At 45.4% G+C, this 16133-nt stretch overlaps 3 protein-coding genes across 4 annotated transcripts; 1 reads left to right on the top strand and 2 right to left on the bottom strand.

The window, feature by feature from the left end:
• Window positions 1–98: 98 nt before the first annotated feature.
• On the bottom strand, window positions 99–4833 carry sumo2b (small ubiquitin like modifier 2b). The gene is made up of 4 exons (XM_040191238.2): window positions 4262–4833; window positions 3676–3807; window positions 1910–1981; window positions 99–1369 (listed from the first exon to the last, which is right to left on the bottom strand). Exons 1-4 carry the CDS (start codon window positions 4280–4282, stop codon window positions 1307–1309), a joined length of 288 nt encoding a protein of 95 aa, XP_040047172.1. The 5' UTR covers window positions 4283–4833; the 3' UTR covers window positions 99–1306.
• Window positions 4523–10209, top strand: nup85 (nucleoporin 85). Its single transcript, XM_040191225.2, has 19 exons — window positions 4523–5012; window positions 5562–5652; window positions 5759–5915; window positions 6043–6113; window positions 6194–6237; window positions 6564–6633; window positions 6825–6946; window positions 7070–7204; window positions 7331–7453; window positions 7612–7743; window positions 7835–7941; window positions 8042–8125; window positions 8215–8280; window positions 8460–8611; window positions 8711–8828; window positions 9003–9103; window positions 9349–9500; window positions 9619–9720; window positions 9992–10209. The coding sequence occupies exons 1-19, from the start codon at window positions 4980–4982 to the stop codon at window positions 10088–10090; spliced, it is 1959 nt and encodes a 652-aa protein (XP_040047159.2). The 5' UTR covers window positions 4523–4979; the 3' UTR covers window positions 10091–10209.
• Window positions 10210–10217: 8 nt separating this feature from the next.
• Window positions 10218–16119, bottom strand: LOC120827975 (ADP-ribosylation factor-binding protein GGA3). 2 transcript variants are annotated; one of them, XM_040191224.2, is made up of 17 exons: window positions 15986–16119; window positions 15498–15582; window positions 15332–15407; window positions 15155–15253; window positions 14937–15060; window positions 14755–14858; window positions 14459–14539; window positions 14190–14327; window positions 13979–14060; window positions 13777–13902; window positions 13429–13677; window positions 13150–13232; window positions 12910–13079; window positions 12464–12747; window positions 12212–12381; window positions 12010–12120; window positions 10218–11904 (listed from the first exon to the last, which is right to left on the bottom strand). In XM_040191224.2, exons 1-17 carry the CDS (start codon window positions 16023–16025, stop codon window positions 11794–11796), a joined length of 2133 nt encoding a protein of 710 aa, XP_040047158.2. In that variant the 5' UTR covers window positions 16026–16119; the 3' UTR covers window positions 10218–11793. The 2 variants fall into 2 exon arrangements, with proteins under 2 accessions (XP_040047158.2, XP_077939984.1); XM_078083858.1 differs by having other exon boundaries at window positions 13786–13902.
• Between the last annotated feature and the right edge of the window lie 14 nt (window positions 16120–16133).

Below are 16133 nucleotides of genomic sequence, written 5' to 3'. Positions count from 1 at the left end.
ATGTGGACCGGGCGTGTCTGTTTTATACATTTATCTTTTTGTTCGTTTCCTCCCAGCAGAGGATGCAGCAACCACACTGGAAAGCAAGACAACATTAGTGGAAGACTCGAAAATACAATAGCTTTATTCTAATAAGCATCTTAATAGACAATACAAATATGCCTTTAAGGGGAGAAACCCCAGGTTAATAAGGTAAAAATGTGTGACTAATATCATCAGAAAACCGTTGATTGTTTATATTAAGGCAATCATTTCTTTGTATTACAAGTTTTCCACAACATTCATTTTTTATACGCAAATGAGGCAGTATCTTAATAAATATGTATCATTTCCTTACATTTCCAGAAATTTGAACATTGGATCAAAAAAATCTTGTTTCATTTCGTAGACATGTTAAGTGTTCAAAGTTTTTACTGAGGGGCATTTGGATTCGCATCACTCTATAAATCAGAAAATACTGTCATCACATACATACATTGTTTTTAGGAACAAAATGTTCTTTAAATCCGGCTATGAAGGATATATGAACAAACCCCTCTGTAGAAAACCAATAGGAATGGAAGTGGCGACTTTGAGGTCAGTAAGTGATCCTGAGGTGGAGATTTACGGTTGACTTCATGAGAAAAAAAATAACTTAAAGAATAAAGACATGTATCGTAAAATTCCTTACATATTAAAGACGATACAGATGAATAGGGTAAAACGTTTCAGTTGAAATATGCAAAGGAGACATTAGCTTTTGCTAACTTTTGAGGAATCACAAATAAACAAAGTGAAGTAAAATAAACTCCTAAATGTGGTTTTTATTTTTTTAGGTTTCCACAAGTCTGAGCTAAGAGACGTTATGGAAGAAAAATAGCGCCGATGCATAACTGAAACACCACTTCAGGCTTCCCAAAATGTGTCAAACTATCTTTGACACATTTCTTTACACATCCTCTATTTCATAAACATTTATAAAATGACAATGTAGCCCCATTCCCAAACTGGGTACACTGTTCCCCAAGGGATTAAAATGCATTTTAAAACAGAGATATTCTGGACCCTCACCAAGCCTAGACCAACAACAATCGCTCAGTTAAGTCTCAGGGCTCAGTCACAAACCCTGGGTGTGGTTTACAAAAAAAAACAGAACAGCAACTATGGCGATAATGAAAATACTACAGCAGTTGTGTGTGTGGTGCAGAGAGACGACCAACTCTGCTGCACAGAAATCTGTTGAGACGAGAAGAAGCGGCCCACTGTTTATCACAGGCCAGGAAGGTTGATGGTGTTTAGAAAGGAAAATAGCGAAGCATGCGGTTGATTAAATGAGGCCTCCAGTCTGTTGTTGAAAAACGTCAATTGTATCTTCATCTTCCATTTCCAACTGTGAAGAGGAACAAAAAGATAAATCAAGAAGAAGAAGACATTTTTATTGCAGAGCATTATTTTACACAAACAGGAAATTGTTCTCTGCATTTAACCCGTCCGACACGGGGAGCAGTGTGCTGCCGTAAAGGCGCCCGGGGAGCAGTTAGGGCTTAAGTGTCCTGCTCAGGGACACGGAAGCAGCCGGGGTTCGACCCGCCAACCCAGCTAACCCTCGAAATAATCTTACATTTTATTTCCAGTTGGTTTATTTATTTAGATAAATTGACTTGACATTAGGCAAAACATGTAAAGTGAGAGGAGAATTGGGAGCGAGGGGACGTGCTCATGTTGTGTTAAGATGTGGATGTACTATTAGCCTTGAGGCCGAGCTCGGCCTCTACTCAAGATTAAATTTGTTGTATGTTTGTTGTGGTACCATTGAAACATCATGCATGCAGCATGCATGTCTGAATCAGTTTAAGGTATGATATAATGTCATATAATGACTTCATTTCAATTTGAAGAAGGTTTTGGTGTCTCAAAGCTTCACACTTACCTGGGATGGTGTATCCGTCTCATTTATTGGCTGCCCATCAAATCTGAACCGGATTTGCCTCATTGAAAGTCCCTGGAGAGACAAACGCATGAAACGAATGATGTTAATGAAAGACTCTTGTTACTCCCATTGCTTTACAGCAATTGTAAATCAGATTGTGCTGATCAGGTGACTTTAACCAACTCTTTGAAGGTTTCACAGTGCAACAAAGGGAATTAAGGATGGTTCATAAAAGAACCACATGTGTTCAAGGGAAACAACATTGTGAGTGATTCTCACGCCAGCTGCTGTGTATTACATTTAAAAAACATGAGCGACATTTTACAAAGATTGTACGAGTAAACTCAAACAATGACTAATTCACCATCAAAATAGAGATTTCACCTGGAGACTAATGCACAAAAGTGATGTTTTTAACTAAGGCTAAGTGGTGGGTTAGCACGCCCATTGGTAAGCAATACTATTATGAATTCTACTAACACATAACACACACAAAATAATCATTATCTGTGGATTGTGTGTTACATTTAGGAAGAAAAAAAAAATCGCAATTTGACATATTTCCCAGCGAGCAACTTTAGGTTCACTGTCTCACTCGGGGAGACTTTGACACCTAAACGGGAGGAACCTTATGATTTTATATCATTTATAGTTTCTTGCATGCATTCAGCCCAAGCAGGGCCCTTATCGATATTATATTTATAACATTTGTATTAATCGCTGATGTTTGAAGACAGTAAACGTATTTCGCTATATTGTCTCCTCAAGTTAAAGAGAAATAAAATAGTAATGAATATTGCAGTTTAAAAATGATCCGAATGACCAAAATGTCTCTTTTCGGGCAGTTTAAGTAACAGACATTTTTTGAGCGAGCGGTAAGCTGTCTTCATATATTGAGAGAGGTTTTGCATCGGCCGCATGTCATAGAGCTTGAATTGGATCACAGCCAATAAACCACGGACAATGTCTCTTTGAGGACAAGACGACTATGATGAATGGCTCTTTAGAGAGTCTCTTTGGGCTTTTATTTAATGTTTGACCTTTCAACAGACTGCAATAAACGGGTTGTATGTGACTTGTCTGTCGGACCAAACCATGCTTTCTCTAACATCCCGACTCTGACCCTAAACATCTGCAGTCAACTTAAGTCTTTGTGTCAAATAAAAACAGTTACACACTTGTGAATTGCCCAGACATGGCAACCGGTTTGCTTGAGGTTCGGATTGCGCAATTTAGAACGCCGGCCTTTTGTGTCTTTAAACAAGATTAAACATGTGCGTACTTCCAGTAGGTGGCTTTACACTATGAAGCAATTCAAATAATGACTCCCATATGATGTGAAGGCAGCTAAGCAACAAAGCTCTTCTGAGCCCTGCTCCACACCGTCTACACACATGGGAAGTGGGTGTGAGTAGAAATGGGGGTGCTGCACATTTTCATTACAAAAAGATAAAAAAGCGAGAGAGGACTGCTAAACCTTGTGGGCATAGTAAATACATTTGAGGCAAGTGTTTGTTTGTTTTTAACTCGAAATGACTCGTTTAATCAAGTGGTGGTTGACATAAAGACCTCACAGCTAAACCGCTTGATAATGAAGGAAAGGGACTTGAGACATATGTGGCATTTTCATAGCGGCTGATACAGAGCTAAATATCGCAACAAGCGAACGTTCAGTAAAGATCTTAAACAACGGAGTGCAAACCGGAGAACGCCAATCGGCCTCATGCTGCAGATGTTGTTGTGTGCAGATGTTGGGCCACACCCACCTGTCTGTCGCAGTAGGCCTTCATGAGTTTGATGAGCGGTGTGTGTCTTTTGATCTTGAACTGCACTATAGATCCATCCTGACCCGCTACCTTCAGGTTTATGTGTTCGTTGTTTTCTGTCTTGACTGATTCCTGATGGTCAGAGAGAAAAGAACAAAAACTGTTAAAAAGGCCATGAAGAGATCCAGAGTTGATGAGTCAGATTTTCCATCAACAAAATGAGATCGGCTTGCTTGAACTTGGATTTCAAATATTTCTGGTTTAGAGCGTCGCAGTCAACAACTGCATATTTTTCTCCATTAATATTAATATTATTTTTTTATGTTAGATCAGGTAAATGACCTGAGCCTGTGAGGAGGACTCCCGCTGGTCGGGAGATCAAGCAGACAGCAATCTGCGCGCCTCTGCATGCGCGTGCACAAACCTTCCGGTCCATCAAAGTAGGTGTCGCTAGTAGTAGTAGTTTCACGTTGGCTCTCAACTTTACCAACGTAAAACACAACATGCAGGGTATTTTCTATGAGCCTTTATGAAACAGGTCGGGTGAAATAAAATTATATTTTTGATGCAATTTGAAGATACTCACCTTTGGTTTTTCATCAGCCATGGTCACTCTTTTGGCGCTTCTCTACGCTTCCACACAAAGAATACGGGTGCGCGCACGTACCCGTTCCCGTATAAAATATTCGAACCATGCGTGCGCGGTCACGCGTTTGTGCACGTCCGCAATGCCGGGCGTTGAATGGCCACGGGTAATCACGAGGATGAAAGCGCGGTCTGAGCATGGGCGGGAGAGTCCCAATGCGCGTGACAGGGCCACATGCACGCGCAAAGCTTAGTTTTTCCTTTTGGTATCATCATAATAGAGATTCAACTATCACACAACATCCGTCTCCTCGCACCGCTGACCTCTCATCAGCATTCAGTCATTCTGAAATGTTCAGAACATTTTTTGAGAATCCATGAATTATCTTGTATGTGAACCCCGTCTCACAAAGCTTTATGTGTATTTAGCTCGTTTTCTTTATTCATTTGCATTTTTAGAGCCACGTATGTCGTGCGTACAGCCCACGGCTATGACAAAAACACATAAAGACCGATGCGAAGCAGACGTGAAAAAACACCCTGTGCAGGCAGGAGAATCGCCAGTCCTTGGGTGACGTCATCATTACCGCGCCGTCAGGTCCTTCGAATGAATGAGTGAGGCGCGTAAGCAGCGCTGGACCTGTAGTTCATGTGGTAAAGTGTTTAGAGCTGAATCGTTGGTCATTCATATTATATCGGGTTACTAGCATTGTTCTCTGATGGAGGAGGTAGATGTGGAGCCGACAGTCACAGTAAGTAGCCGCTGTACTTTAACTTTCTCTCTCTTCTCCCAGTGAATAGCGTTGCTAACTAGCTAACCGCATAGCAACATCACTGAAACTCAAATCAAGCGAGTTGAACTCAAGTCCCATAAAGCGTGTCAGACACTTAATACATCAATATTAAAACACACACACACGTGTGTGTGTGTGTGTGTGTGTGTGTTTGTATATATATATATATATATATATATATATATATATAAATGGAGTAAGAACACATTTGACAATAATGGAAGAATAAACTGTTACGTTAGTTCGAAAGTAATCTAGATAACTAATGTTAACTGAGCAAATTCATCCATTTTAATTATGAGTAGACTGTCAGTACAGTTATAAATTTGGCATCACTGCTAAAAAGTTGAATAAAAAAAATACCGATCCATTTCATTATGTCTTTATTCAATTTTCAACAAAGTTGCTATCTTGCCAGGAGTTTCACAACACAGTATGATTTTATATTTGAATCTCTCCGTTTTGGATGGATCATTTCTGTAAAAGTCCCTCTTTTTTTGAATGCAGAATATTCCTGCAGCCAGTGATGGGAAGCATTTGGGATTTGCATGGGGTCCGGGGGACATCCTTGTGTACGAGACTCTCTACAAAGGGTCAGGTATGTGCAGACGTTCATACAAGCCCCCCTCGATGCTTTCACTCTCTCCTGTCCTCTCCCTCTCCTCTAATCCCCCTCTGTTATGCCATCTGTTCTTTCATTTCAGACGCTAAAGGATCAGGCTGTTCCTTCATCCACGAAGTCAGGAAAGATGAGGATATATATTCCCCCATTTTACGCAAACTCTTCAATGAGTCTCATCACATCTTTGTTGGCCTGCAGACAATTAGAGAGGACCTCCCCAGCAAGAACAAAAAAACCCAGTAAGGCGATCGCTCTGTTTCGGTGCATGTTCATTTTGATTTTCACATAAACCCTCATTTTAAACGGCAGAATAAGCACCTGCAGAAAAGATCAAATATAGTAATTTGTCTCTATTCTGCTCCTTAGATTTGTCAGCATCAGTAAAAATTACAGATCTGTGATACGAGCCTGTATGGAGGAGCTTCAGCAAGTTGCAGGTCTGATTTAAAAAAATATAATTTAAATGTTTTGGTTTTTATTGTAAATAATTAAATTCTATTTTTTCTCTTTTCTGCAGTTTCTACGAAAGAAGCAGCAGTAGCCACGCAATATGGAAACCAGGCATGTACTGAGATGTTTCATCCTTATGTGACATGTAGACATAACGCACACGCAGGATGCAATCTGTTTATTAATTTGAGTAGAGCTGAGCAGCCATCCAAGAAAACATGTATTCAATTCAGTTGAATTGTATTGTGACAATATAGTATCATGTAATTATTTATATGATTTATGACAACAAGATATATTCATTTATACACTGAGCTATTAGCTGCAGTAGTTGGATGAATAAAGGGTTAGGGTTAGGTTAAGAAAGAAGAGAAATTAATAGCTATATTGTTTTCATTGAAACGGTCCTAATCTTAGCCTCTGTTTTGGTGCTTCAGGTTTCCATTCTGTTGGCCATAGAACTGATCTGGAATCTGTGTGAAGTGCTCTTCATTGATGCTGCACCCGGTCAGTTTCACTTTGTGCTTGTGGTAATCTCCTTTTGTGTCTGCAACACATTTTATAGTGTGTGTGTGTGTGTGTGTGTGTGTGTGTGTGTGTGTGTGTGTGTGTGTGTGTGTGTGTGTGTGTGTGTGTGTGTGTGTGTGTGTGTGTGTGTGTGTGTGTGTGTGTGTGTGTGTGTGTTCGTGTGTTCTCAGCGGGTTCCCTGTTGCTCCACCTCCTAGACTGGGTAAGGTTACACAAGGCTGATGTGGATGAGAAGGCCAGAGAGGTGCTGCAGAGTGAGAGCCCTGCTGAGCACCGCGACTACTGGGATGTGGTGGGTGCCGCGCAAACACACGGGCGTTCACGTCTTTGAAACTGTACAAGCTGCTTGCAGACCGAACCCTGATTTTGAGGGTGGAAGTCCCGTAATCTAATGTTTTTTTTTTAATCTGTGCAGGTGGTGAGTTATGTGCTGCAGGGCAGGTTGGAGGAAGCCAGACAGATGCTGGTGAAGCAGGCCGCCCTGCAGCCTGCTGCCAGGAGCATGTACAAGCTGATTGACACTTTGCTCAGCAGGATGCCCTTCTACAATGTAAGATTGTCTTTCAGTAGTTCCTCTCACAGAAGGATATCTGTATTTTATATTCTTACTTGCCACAACGGGTGACTTTTGCATTATTCAAACTCTTTTATTTAAACTCTCTCCGATGACCATCAGCCTGGTGGCAATCAGACGCTGACAGAGTTTGACGTGAAGTGGAGACACTGGCATGACGAGGTGAACCGCTGCCTGCAGGACAACTCGTTTGCCAGCAATCGACACCTAGAGATCATCTGCAAGGTCGGAGCCCCCAGTCGACTCGTTTTTACAAAAATCAATATTTCTAATTACAACTGCAGTGTGAGCAATAGCAAGTCATCTTAAAGATATATATATTCTTAACATCGGTCAGATGAATCCAACACCTTTTCCCTGGCTTTTGCATTTTGGCATTTAAGATCCTAGCGGGGGACGAAGACACGTTGCTGGAGCACAAGGAGCTGCTGAGCACCTGGTACCACTTCCTGGTCACTAGGCTGCTCTTCAGCCACCCCACAGTCAAACCCACCGAGTTACATTACTATGCACAGGTACACTACACCAACTGCTGCTGCACCACTCGGCGTTCAAGTGTACTCCTGTTACTTACACTCTGTCTTTGCGTGTCTGTGTGCGCCGCAGTCATGCCTGACCATGTTTCTGGACTCGAGGAGCGTTCCAGAGCCTTTGGACAACATTTTACTGGCTGCTTTTGAGTTTGACATTCATCAGGTCATCAAAGACTGCAGGTACCATGCAGAATTACGTCCATCTATAAATATAAGGACATACAAGCTACGTTCATGTTTTAAACTTTTCCCCTGATTTCTCCACCACACATCTCTTCAGCATTGCTCTCAACAACTGGTGGTTTGTGGCCCATTTGACGGATCTGTTGGATCACTGCAAACTCCTCCAGTCTCACAATCTGCAGTAAGTCTCTTTTAATCTGGAGATAACCAGGTAGCACTCTTCATTCATCTAACGTCCACCATGTTGTTCTTGTTTTTGCATCTTTTCAGCTTTGGCTCCAATTTGAGAGAGTTCCTCCTGTTAGAATACGCTTCTGGTCTCTTTACTCATCACAGGTGCGGTTGTTGAAGTGTGCACATTATCCTCACGGTGGGGAAATGAAGTAGAGTATCACATGTTCATTCAAGGCTTTAATTCTTACTTAAGACTGTAATTTACAGACTAGAGGACGCCCTCGACGGTGTCAGCACACTGGAAACCGTGTGATCATGTTGTCATGTGTGTTTGTGTGCAGTCTGTGGCAGTTGGCAGTGGATTACTTTGACCACTGCCCAGAGTTTGGCCACGTCTACCTGGAGCTGCAGATCGAGCGGGTTCCTTTAGACACCGAGCGCAAAGCCCTCAAGGTGCTCAGGATCTGTGACCAGAGGCAGATGTCCGAGCAAGGTAGCGCTTCCTTCTCAATACCCGCCTCTCTTACTCGGACGGAGACAATTGTAGAGCTGTGTGTTTATTCCCAAGCGTTCATTTCTGTTCCCCATTCAGTGCGCAGCATCTGCAAGATCATGGCTATGCGCGCCCTGCGGAATAACCGACTGGGCTCTGCTCTCTCCTGGAGCATCAGGGCCAAAGACGCTGCCTTTGCCACGCTCATTTCAGAGAGGTTGGTAACCCGGACAACACGTAGCGTCTGAGAGACCGTCAACACTGTTTATGCCTCAAAAGGCCTTTAACAGAAAAATTATTTTTTTGTGATTTGAGGTCAAACTTCTTAAAGCATGAGGTTATTTTCTTTCCAATTTGTTTTTAACATTGTGTGTGTGTTTGTGTGTGTGAGGTTTCTACAGGATTACTGCACCAGAGGAACCTTCTCTGATTTGGACCTGATCGACAACTTGGGTCCAGCAATGCTGCTCAGCGACAGGCTCACTTTCCTCGGTATGAACAAGCAACGTAAAACAGCGTTTTGTAGCGCTGCACACCTTCTCACCTGGCAAGTTAAAGTCACTCATCAAGTGAGGGGACGTTCAGTCAGCAGATTGTCCCCTGGACAGCTTCACTTTTAGCCCCTTTTAGTCATTGATGTGAGACTAAACTATCAGAAACCGCGGGGGCGTAATCGATGTCCGCGTCGGCTTGGTGGCGTTGACTTAAACACGGGGGCCCGTTTTCATTACTTCCAGGGAAGTACCGGGAGTTCCACAAGCTGTACGGGGAGAAGCGCTTCGGCGAGGCGGCCAAGCTGCTCCTCTCGCTCATGACGGCCAAGATCGCCCCCCGCAGCTTCTGGATGACGCTGCTGACCGACGCCCTGCCGCTGCTGGAGCAGAAAGAGGTCCGTCACCGCGCCCGTCTCATCCCGATGATTCATTTTAAATTACTAGTCACAGGACAATGGGAGGAAAATGTCTCCCTTCAGCTGAAAGGTGGCTTTTGTTGTTTTGAATGTTCAGGTGATCTTCTCGGCAGACCAAACCCACGAGCTGATGTTCTGTTTAGAGGAGCTCACCTCCTGCCTGAACGCCTCAGCGCTCGGCTCACCGAAGACCTCGCAGGTACGCAGCTCCTCACGCTCCGATGATGGTTGTTGTTTGACGAGAAGAAGCTCGTTTCCTGTGAAAACGCTTGACAAGTCTTTGATATTGGGTTGATTTAGTCAAATTTACTGCTTCAGTTTGAATGAAGGGAAATGAAAGCTGGTGTGTTTTCCACTCTACGGTGAATTAGAAAGCATTTCCCCCATGATGCATTGCTCAGTTTGTAAGACTTGGTGGTGTAATATCACACCCCGGCACACTTCTCATGCGAGTGCATTTCTGATTTCAGGATGAAGACATTGAGCTGACCAAAGTGGAGCTCCTGAGACTCTCTCTGGCCCGGAATCTGGCCATGGCGATTATTAAGGAAGGAACCGTGGAAGCGTGAATGATGACGTTGAACGGAATGCTCCTCTTTTGACATTTTTGTATTGTATATAAAGTTCAAGTAATCAAAATATGGTATTTGATAATAAAACTCTTTTCATTATGTTTATAAAAACAAAACTCTGACGTCGATTTGAAAGTATTTATTGTTTCCATGTAGTGAACAAACGGCCCGTCGTAGAGAAGTCTCCCAACAGCTACACGTCACACACCAAAGGTACATTGCACACTACGTACAGTAAGGGCACCTCTTCTGTACATCCATTTGATGAGCGGAGGGCTTCCAGAGAAGGGAGCTACGGGAGGATTGGCTGGACTGCCTTAAGGAATGATGCTGAACACACTTCATGGGGACAGATTTCCCTTTAGAGCAACCAGATTTTGTTGAGTTCACATTTCCCAGGTTCAGTGATGCACTGAAATACAATAACTAAATGGAAATAAGCCAAAATACTTCCAATATTAACACTGGTAGGGGTAGATATCTATAGAACAAACTATTGCCCGCTGCTAAAACTCAAGTCTTAAACACAAACACCCGCATTTCTCATTCATTTTTTTTTAGAAGGAAATCTCATGAAATACAGTTTGACTCAAACATAAATTTCACAGAACGAAATATTGTCACATATCACAAGTATATTTATAACCATGTTAAATCATCAAATTAATAGTACTTATTACTAAACACACATGTTCCAGTTTATCTCACCATCTTAAGACATCTGCTGCATCCCGTTTTCAAACATCTGGATATATTCAAGTATATTTTCTGTGGGCTAAGAAAGTGCTCGGCCGGAGGAACACGTGACACTAAAGCTCAGCTGTTGGACCTTCGGCTCTGCTAACTTCAGGTGTAGCATTCTGTGCTGCATCGCGCCTCTCAGAAGCTGAGCTCTAATGCAGTGGTTCTCAACCTTATTTTTTTTTTTTTTTTAGAGATGCCCCCCCACCCAAAGCAGTGCAAAGCATTTTGGGAGGAAAATTCACAGCGCCGTGCCATCACTGTCTGTTAACACTGAAACAACAACACTTTGGGTGGGTGACCCCTCGTGGATGCTGCGCTTCAAACACGACTCCTTTGTTTGAGCTTTCAAGGCAGCATTGATTGACAGGTGAGGAGGGAGGGGGGTATGTGCCAGGAGGGGTCAAACCATCCTGGTATGGGGGAGACTCTGGGTTTTTAGGATATGAGCAGAGCGAACCAACAACCATTGGCAATTTTGGGCTATACAAAATAAAATGAATTGAATATAAAATTCAGTTCATGAACTTGCACTTAACATTTATTAGATAACTATGTTTGAATGGATGCTAATTTAATTTTTTTTAAATCTCATGCACCCAGAGGAGTACACGTTCCGCCATTTGAGAACCACTGCTCTAATATATTGATCTTAGCACAATTAAATAGTTAATATTCATTTTAGGCAAACTCCCTTTTAATATTGATCTTAATGCCATCCTGTAAACACTACGGCTGTCTTACCCGACAGTGTCTCTCTTTCATTTGTTCACAAACGTATACAAGCACCGTATAAATACTACTTTAGTTTCAGCTTCTCACTGCCAGTAATAACAATGGCCAAAAAGAAGAATCAACAACTATAAGGAAGGTGAAGCTGTACGGTCGAGTCACCTTTCACACCTTCATGGAGAGCAAACCGGTCTGTACCTGCTGAGCGGCAGCAGGCCTGCGCGCCTCTATAGATGACCCCATAGCTCTGGCGGGGGGAACTGGTCGACCTCTCCGACCTCGTTGCACAGACGATCTCCTAGTGTGAAAGCCAGCTTATAGCGCAGACGCACCTTCTCCTGCGAGGACACACACACACACACACACACACACACAGATCTCTTAGCCTCATCAAGGCTCTGTGGCTGTGCATTCACGTCCTTAAGTGTTATTGTGTCGCCTACCTTTGTTGGGTTGGCCAGCAACATGATCTGGGTGATGGAGGCGGGAGGTAGGATGGGGTTAAACGGAGCCACTTCTGTACCCGATGGAGGCAGCAGCTTCACCTTCATTGACTGGTGGAGGAGGAAAGGAGTCTGTACATTTACACCTTCGTTAAAATGGAGGAATTTGCAGTTTTTTTCCGCGCCGGACACACGTCTCCACCTTTGGCACGGCGGCTTGCAGGACCACGTTGTGAACAAGCAGCGGCGCCGTGTTGAGCATGGACACCACCAGCACCAACACGTCGGGCCTGCCGGGGGGGCAGTCCGAGGCGAAGTTGAGGAGCATGCGAACGCCGTCCTTGTCGTAGGCCGTCACGGGCAACACTTTACCTGAGGAGGAAAGGGCACATCATTCATCCCAAATCACCCGCCCGTCAACAAGTCCAGCCCACAAGTCCCTCCCCGCCGTTACTCGGTCTGATGGCCTCCAGGGGGACGTGCACGTTGCTCAGGGAGTCCGTGGCCCTGGCCGGGCTGCCCTGGAGGGGGAGGTCGCAGGGGGACAGCGAGCGGAAGAGCGGGCTGCCCGGGGCGGAGCCCAGGCTCTGCGCCTTGGCGTGGGACAGAGCCGGGGAGCCGGGAAACGCCCCGCGGAGGAAGGAGGGGGAGGAGGGAGAGCCGTGGCCGTGCACGAGGGGAGGGGCTGCCGCAGGCAACCCGAAGCCGCTTCCTCGGGCCGCCTTCTGGATGGACGAGCTGAGAAGCACATTGTATTTATTTATTTTAAAATAAATCCCTTTAACAAGTCAAAATGTCTACAGCGTGCATCATAAGTGAGGTTATGTGGGAAGGAACTGCGCTTAACATCGGTCAAATTGTTACAGAGCACCGACGGAGAGGCTGTGGATGGCCGAGTACCTCTTGTGATCAGAAAAGCCCATCATGGCCAGGTCCTGCAGGTCCTGGAGACTGTGTGTGGCAGCAGCTGGTTCCGCTGCAGGAACAGCTGGGCGAACAGCTGGAGGCACAACTGGAGGCACAGTTGGACCTGAACGAGCGACACTGCCAAACATGTCCACGCCTGCAGCCTGCAGAGGAGATGAGGAGGTAATAACCACCCTCTCCTGTTACATGGGAACCTGCGAGCTGCGGTCGTACCTGCAAGGAAGTCCAGTGATTGGTGAACTCATTCAGCCTGGGTTTTGATTGGCCGCTCAGAGAGGCGGGGGGGTCGTTGAGTCCTGGAAGAAGATGCAGGCAGTTGTATTATCAAAAGAGAGAAAATCCAGAACAATTTTTGAACAAACACAATATCACATTTTCAGCGAGCTTCAAGACGCTTGGCGGGCGGATTTTGAGAGACACGAGACAAGCTTGTCACCCCAAAATGTCCGACTGCTCCTTCAACTCAGTAAGTCCCGATGGCGGATACGGTACCCAGACACAGCAGCTCATCGTCGAGGAGGGACAATGTAGTGGAGGCCTTGTCCAGGGGAGGGCGAATCGGGCTGCTGCTCTGGCTGCCGTCGGAGCCGGCCAGGCGTTTGGGCGGAGGAGGCAGGACGGGGATGGGGGACGCAGAGAGATCGGCGGAGACGGGATTCAGGGACTGGAAGGGAGGGGCGGCGGGCTGAGGGGGACTCGGAGTGTCCAGGCCTGCGAGGTCGATCAGCGTGTCCGTGGTCTCTGATGAGCGATGGACAACGGCAAGATATCGGGACGTTTATTTAGGCAAAATGCAACAAAAACAGAAAAGGCGCGGGGCCCCCCTACGGGGTCTCTCACCGCTCTCACTGCGACCGGCCGAGGGTCGGGGCTCCTCGCTGTCCCCGTTGAGGGGCTGCCCCTCTACGATCTTCTTGTAGGCGTTGATGACCCTGGAGAGGTCGTCGCTGGCCTGCAGGATGTCCCCTGAGGAGTCAAAAGGTTCACAGATTACACGCGAGGAAGCGGCCCGAGACGTCGAGAACGGAGGGGGAGGGAGGACCTAAACTGGTGTCGTTGTCCTCCGTCTCGGTGGCCATTTTGAAAGCAGCACGCCTCAGCTTGTCGCATCGCTCGTAGAGATCCTGGGAGGAAAACAGAAAAGGAGGCGCAGCTGAGGTGTCATTTCAACGATGGCAATAGTTTTCACGTGAATAAAGTAATTCTACATCTGGGAAAAGTGTGTTTTCACCGATTTTCTTCTTGACACACACCTTGATGATGTCCCTGTCCGAGTCGGTGGAGCGGTCTTTGTCGTAGTGGGACAGCATCTCCGTCAGCAGCTTCACGTTGATGTTCACCTCCTCCAGCGTGTGAATACGCTTGGTGACCTTGTGCACTCGGGCCTCGTCCTGACGCAAACATGGAGACACAACGTTACCGTCCACCACACATCGTCACGCGCAGCAGATGCCTTGTAACATTAGACGTCTTTAATGAGCTTAATCCTACGAGCGGCGAGCAGCGACCACGCAGCGTTTACCTCTTTCACCATGTTCTTGATTAGTCTGTTGGCTTCCTGGAGGTCTTCTGGATTTTTACTCCGGAGAAGCTCAGCAAGCAGCTAAACACACACACACAACAAATTATACAGAGTTCACACGTAAACTTGCCAGTGTGAACAGCAAGGAATTCAACCTCCTTTTTTTTTTACGTTGTTGACAAAGATAAACAGGACAACAAAGTAGAACAGAGGTACAAACATGTCACTACTACGTACACATATGAACTTAAAGCACAAAAACATTGACGAAGTGAAACGTCCCTCCGATCTCTCACCTTGCCCATGTCCTCGTTGTCAAACACCGGATGTTTGGGCCGAGTCGGAGGAGAGGGGATCAGAGTCCTGTCCAGCGGCAACTCGGGGTCGTGTGTGACGAGGCCTGGTGAGGAGAGCGAGGAGGATGAGGCATCTTTTTGTCACATGCATTGTGATGAGCGCCGGACTGAACCCAACGCACCCTGTCTTCTCAGCGTCTGGTAGGCTTCGCTGATCTTGATTTCGTTTGGGAAAGCCACCGTCCAGCTGTACAGCATCTCAACAATCTTCATCTTCACCTTCTCGGGTGCACTGTCGCCCATGTACTGCAAATAAAAGAGAGAGGATTAGAGGCCGGATGGTAGGAAATACAGATAACATACATACTTTGTTTTATAGTCCTATTTGGAGAACGCATACCTTTGGCGACACAACTTTAATCAGCTCGTTTAAAAATCGGTATTTTCCGACTTCATTGTGAAACCTTCTCCCGCAGTTCTTCATACATGCCTCCAATACCTGAAGACAACGTTGTTGAGATTAAATACAAATTTTAAAAAAAGATGCTGGTTAATATTAAGGTGAATCATTTCTTACGGTCAGAGCCTGAAGAGCTTCCCATTCTTGTGGCGAGTGTATTTTGTGGACGAGGAGAGGCACAGCTATCTGAGGACTGCAAAAAATAAAAACAGAAACTCAAACATCAGACACACTTCTGGAGGTGAATAAAAGGTAATGGTTTGCAAAGACATCGCGGCCGTACCCTTCCAACTCCTTGTTGATCTGATCACAGAAGCCTATGATGTACTCCCAGTCCTCCTGCCTGTTAGTCGGATGGGTGGCTTTATCTGCCCAGAGAGAGACACACACACGTCACGTCCCACCGTGAACAAACAGGGAACAATGCAGCGATTGTCCCCTTTGTAACTACTGATAGAGAGCTCATCGTGTCAACAGTGCTGCTCACTGCTGTTCAACACCAGCTGCGAGTATGAAACTGTGCTGAGAGCTTCTCGCAGAGCGCCTGTGAACCCCGAGCTGTCATCAAGGCTCTCTGCCCCCATCCTGCCAATGATGCAGACGGATGATAGGGAACCAGGAGGACCCTCGATCACCACCACTACCCCACCCGTAACTGCCCCCCCGCCTCCACCCAAGCAGCTTCCTCACTAACAGGTTTTTAACGCTACTGCCCCGAATCCAGCTAATTACACACTTGATTTAATTCATAAAATGAGAGGAATTACTCACTGAGCCAGGATTCAAGCGACTCCCCTTCCTGGTACGCCATGGCACTATCAACAAGCCGTGACGTCACCGCCAGCGTGTGCGCGAGAGTCCAACATTATTGATCAGAATTATTAAAAGAAATTAAAAAAAAAACACCGTTTCACATCAT

The sequence above is a fragment of the Gasterosteus aculeatus genome, chromosome 11 (genome assembly GCF_964276395.1).
Source record: "Gasterosteus aculeatus chromosome 11, fGasAcu3.hap1.1, whole genome shotgun sequence".
Classification (NCBI taxonomy): Eukaryota; Metazoa; Chordata; class Actinopteri; order Perciformes; family Gasterosteidae; genus Gasterosteus; species Gasterosteus aculeatus.
The sequence above is the reverse complement of the archived record's forward strand: the minus strand, read 5'-3'. Positions and strand labels throughout refer to the sequence as shown.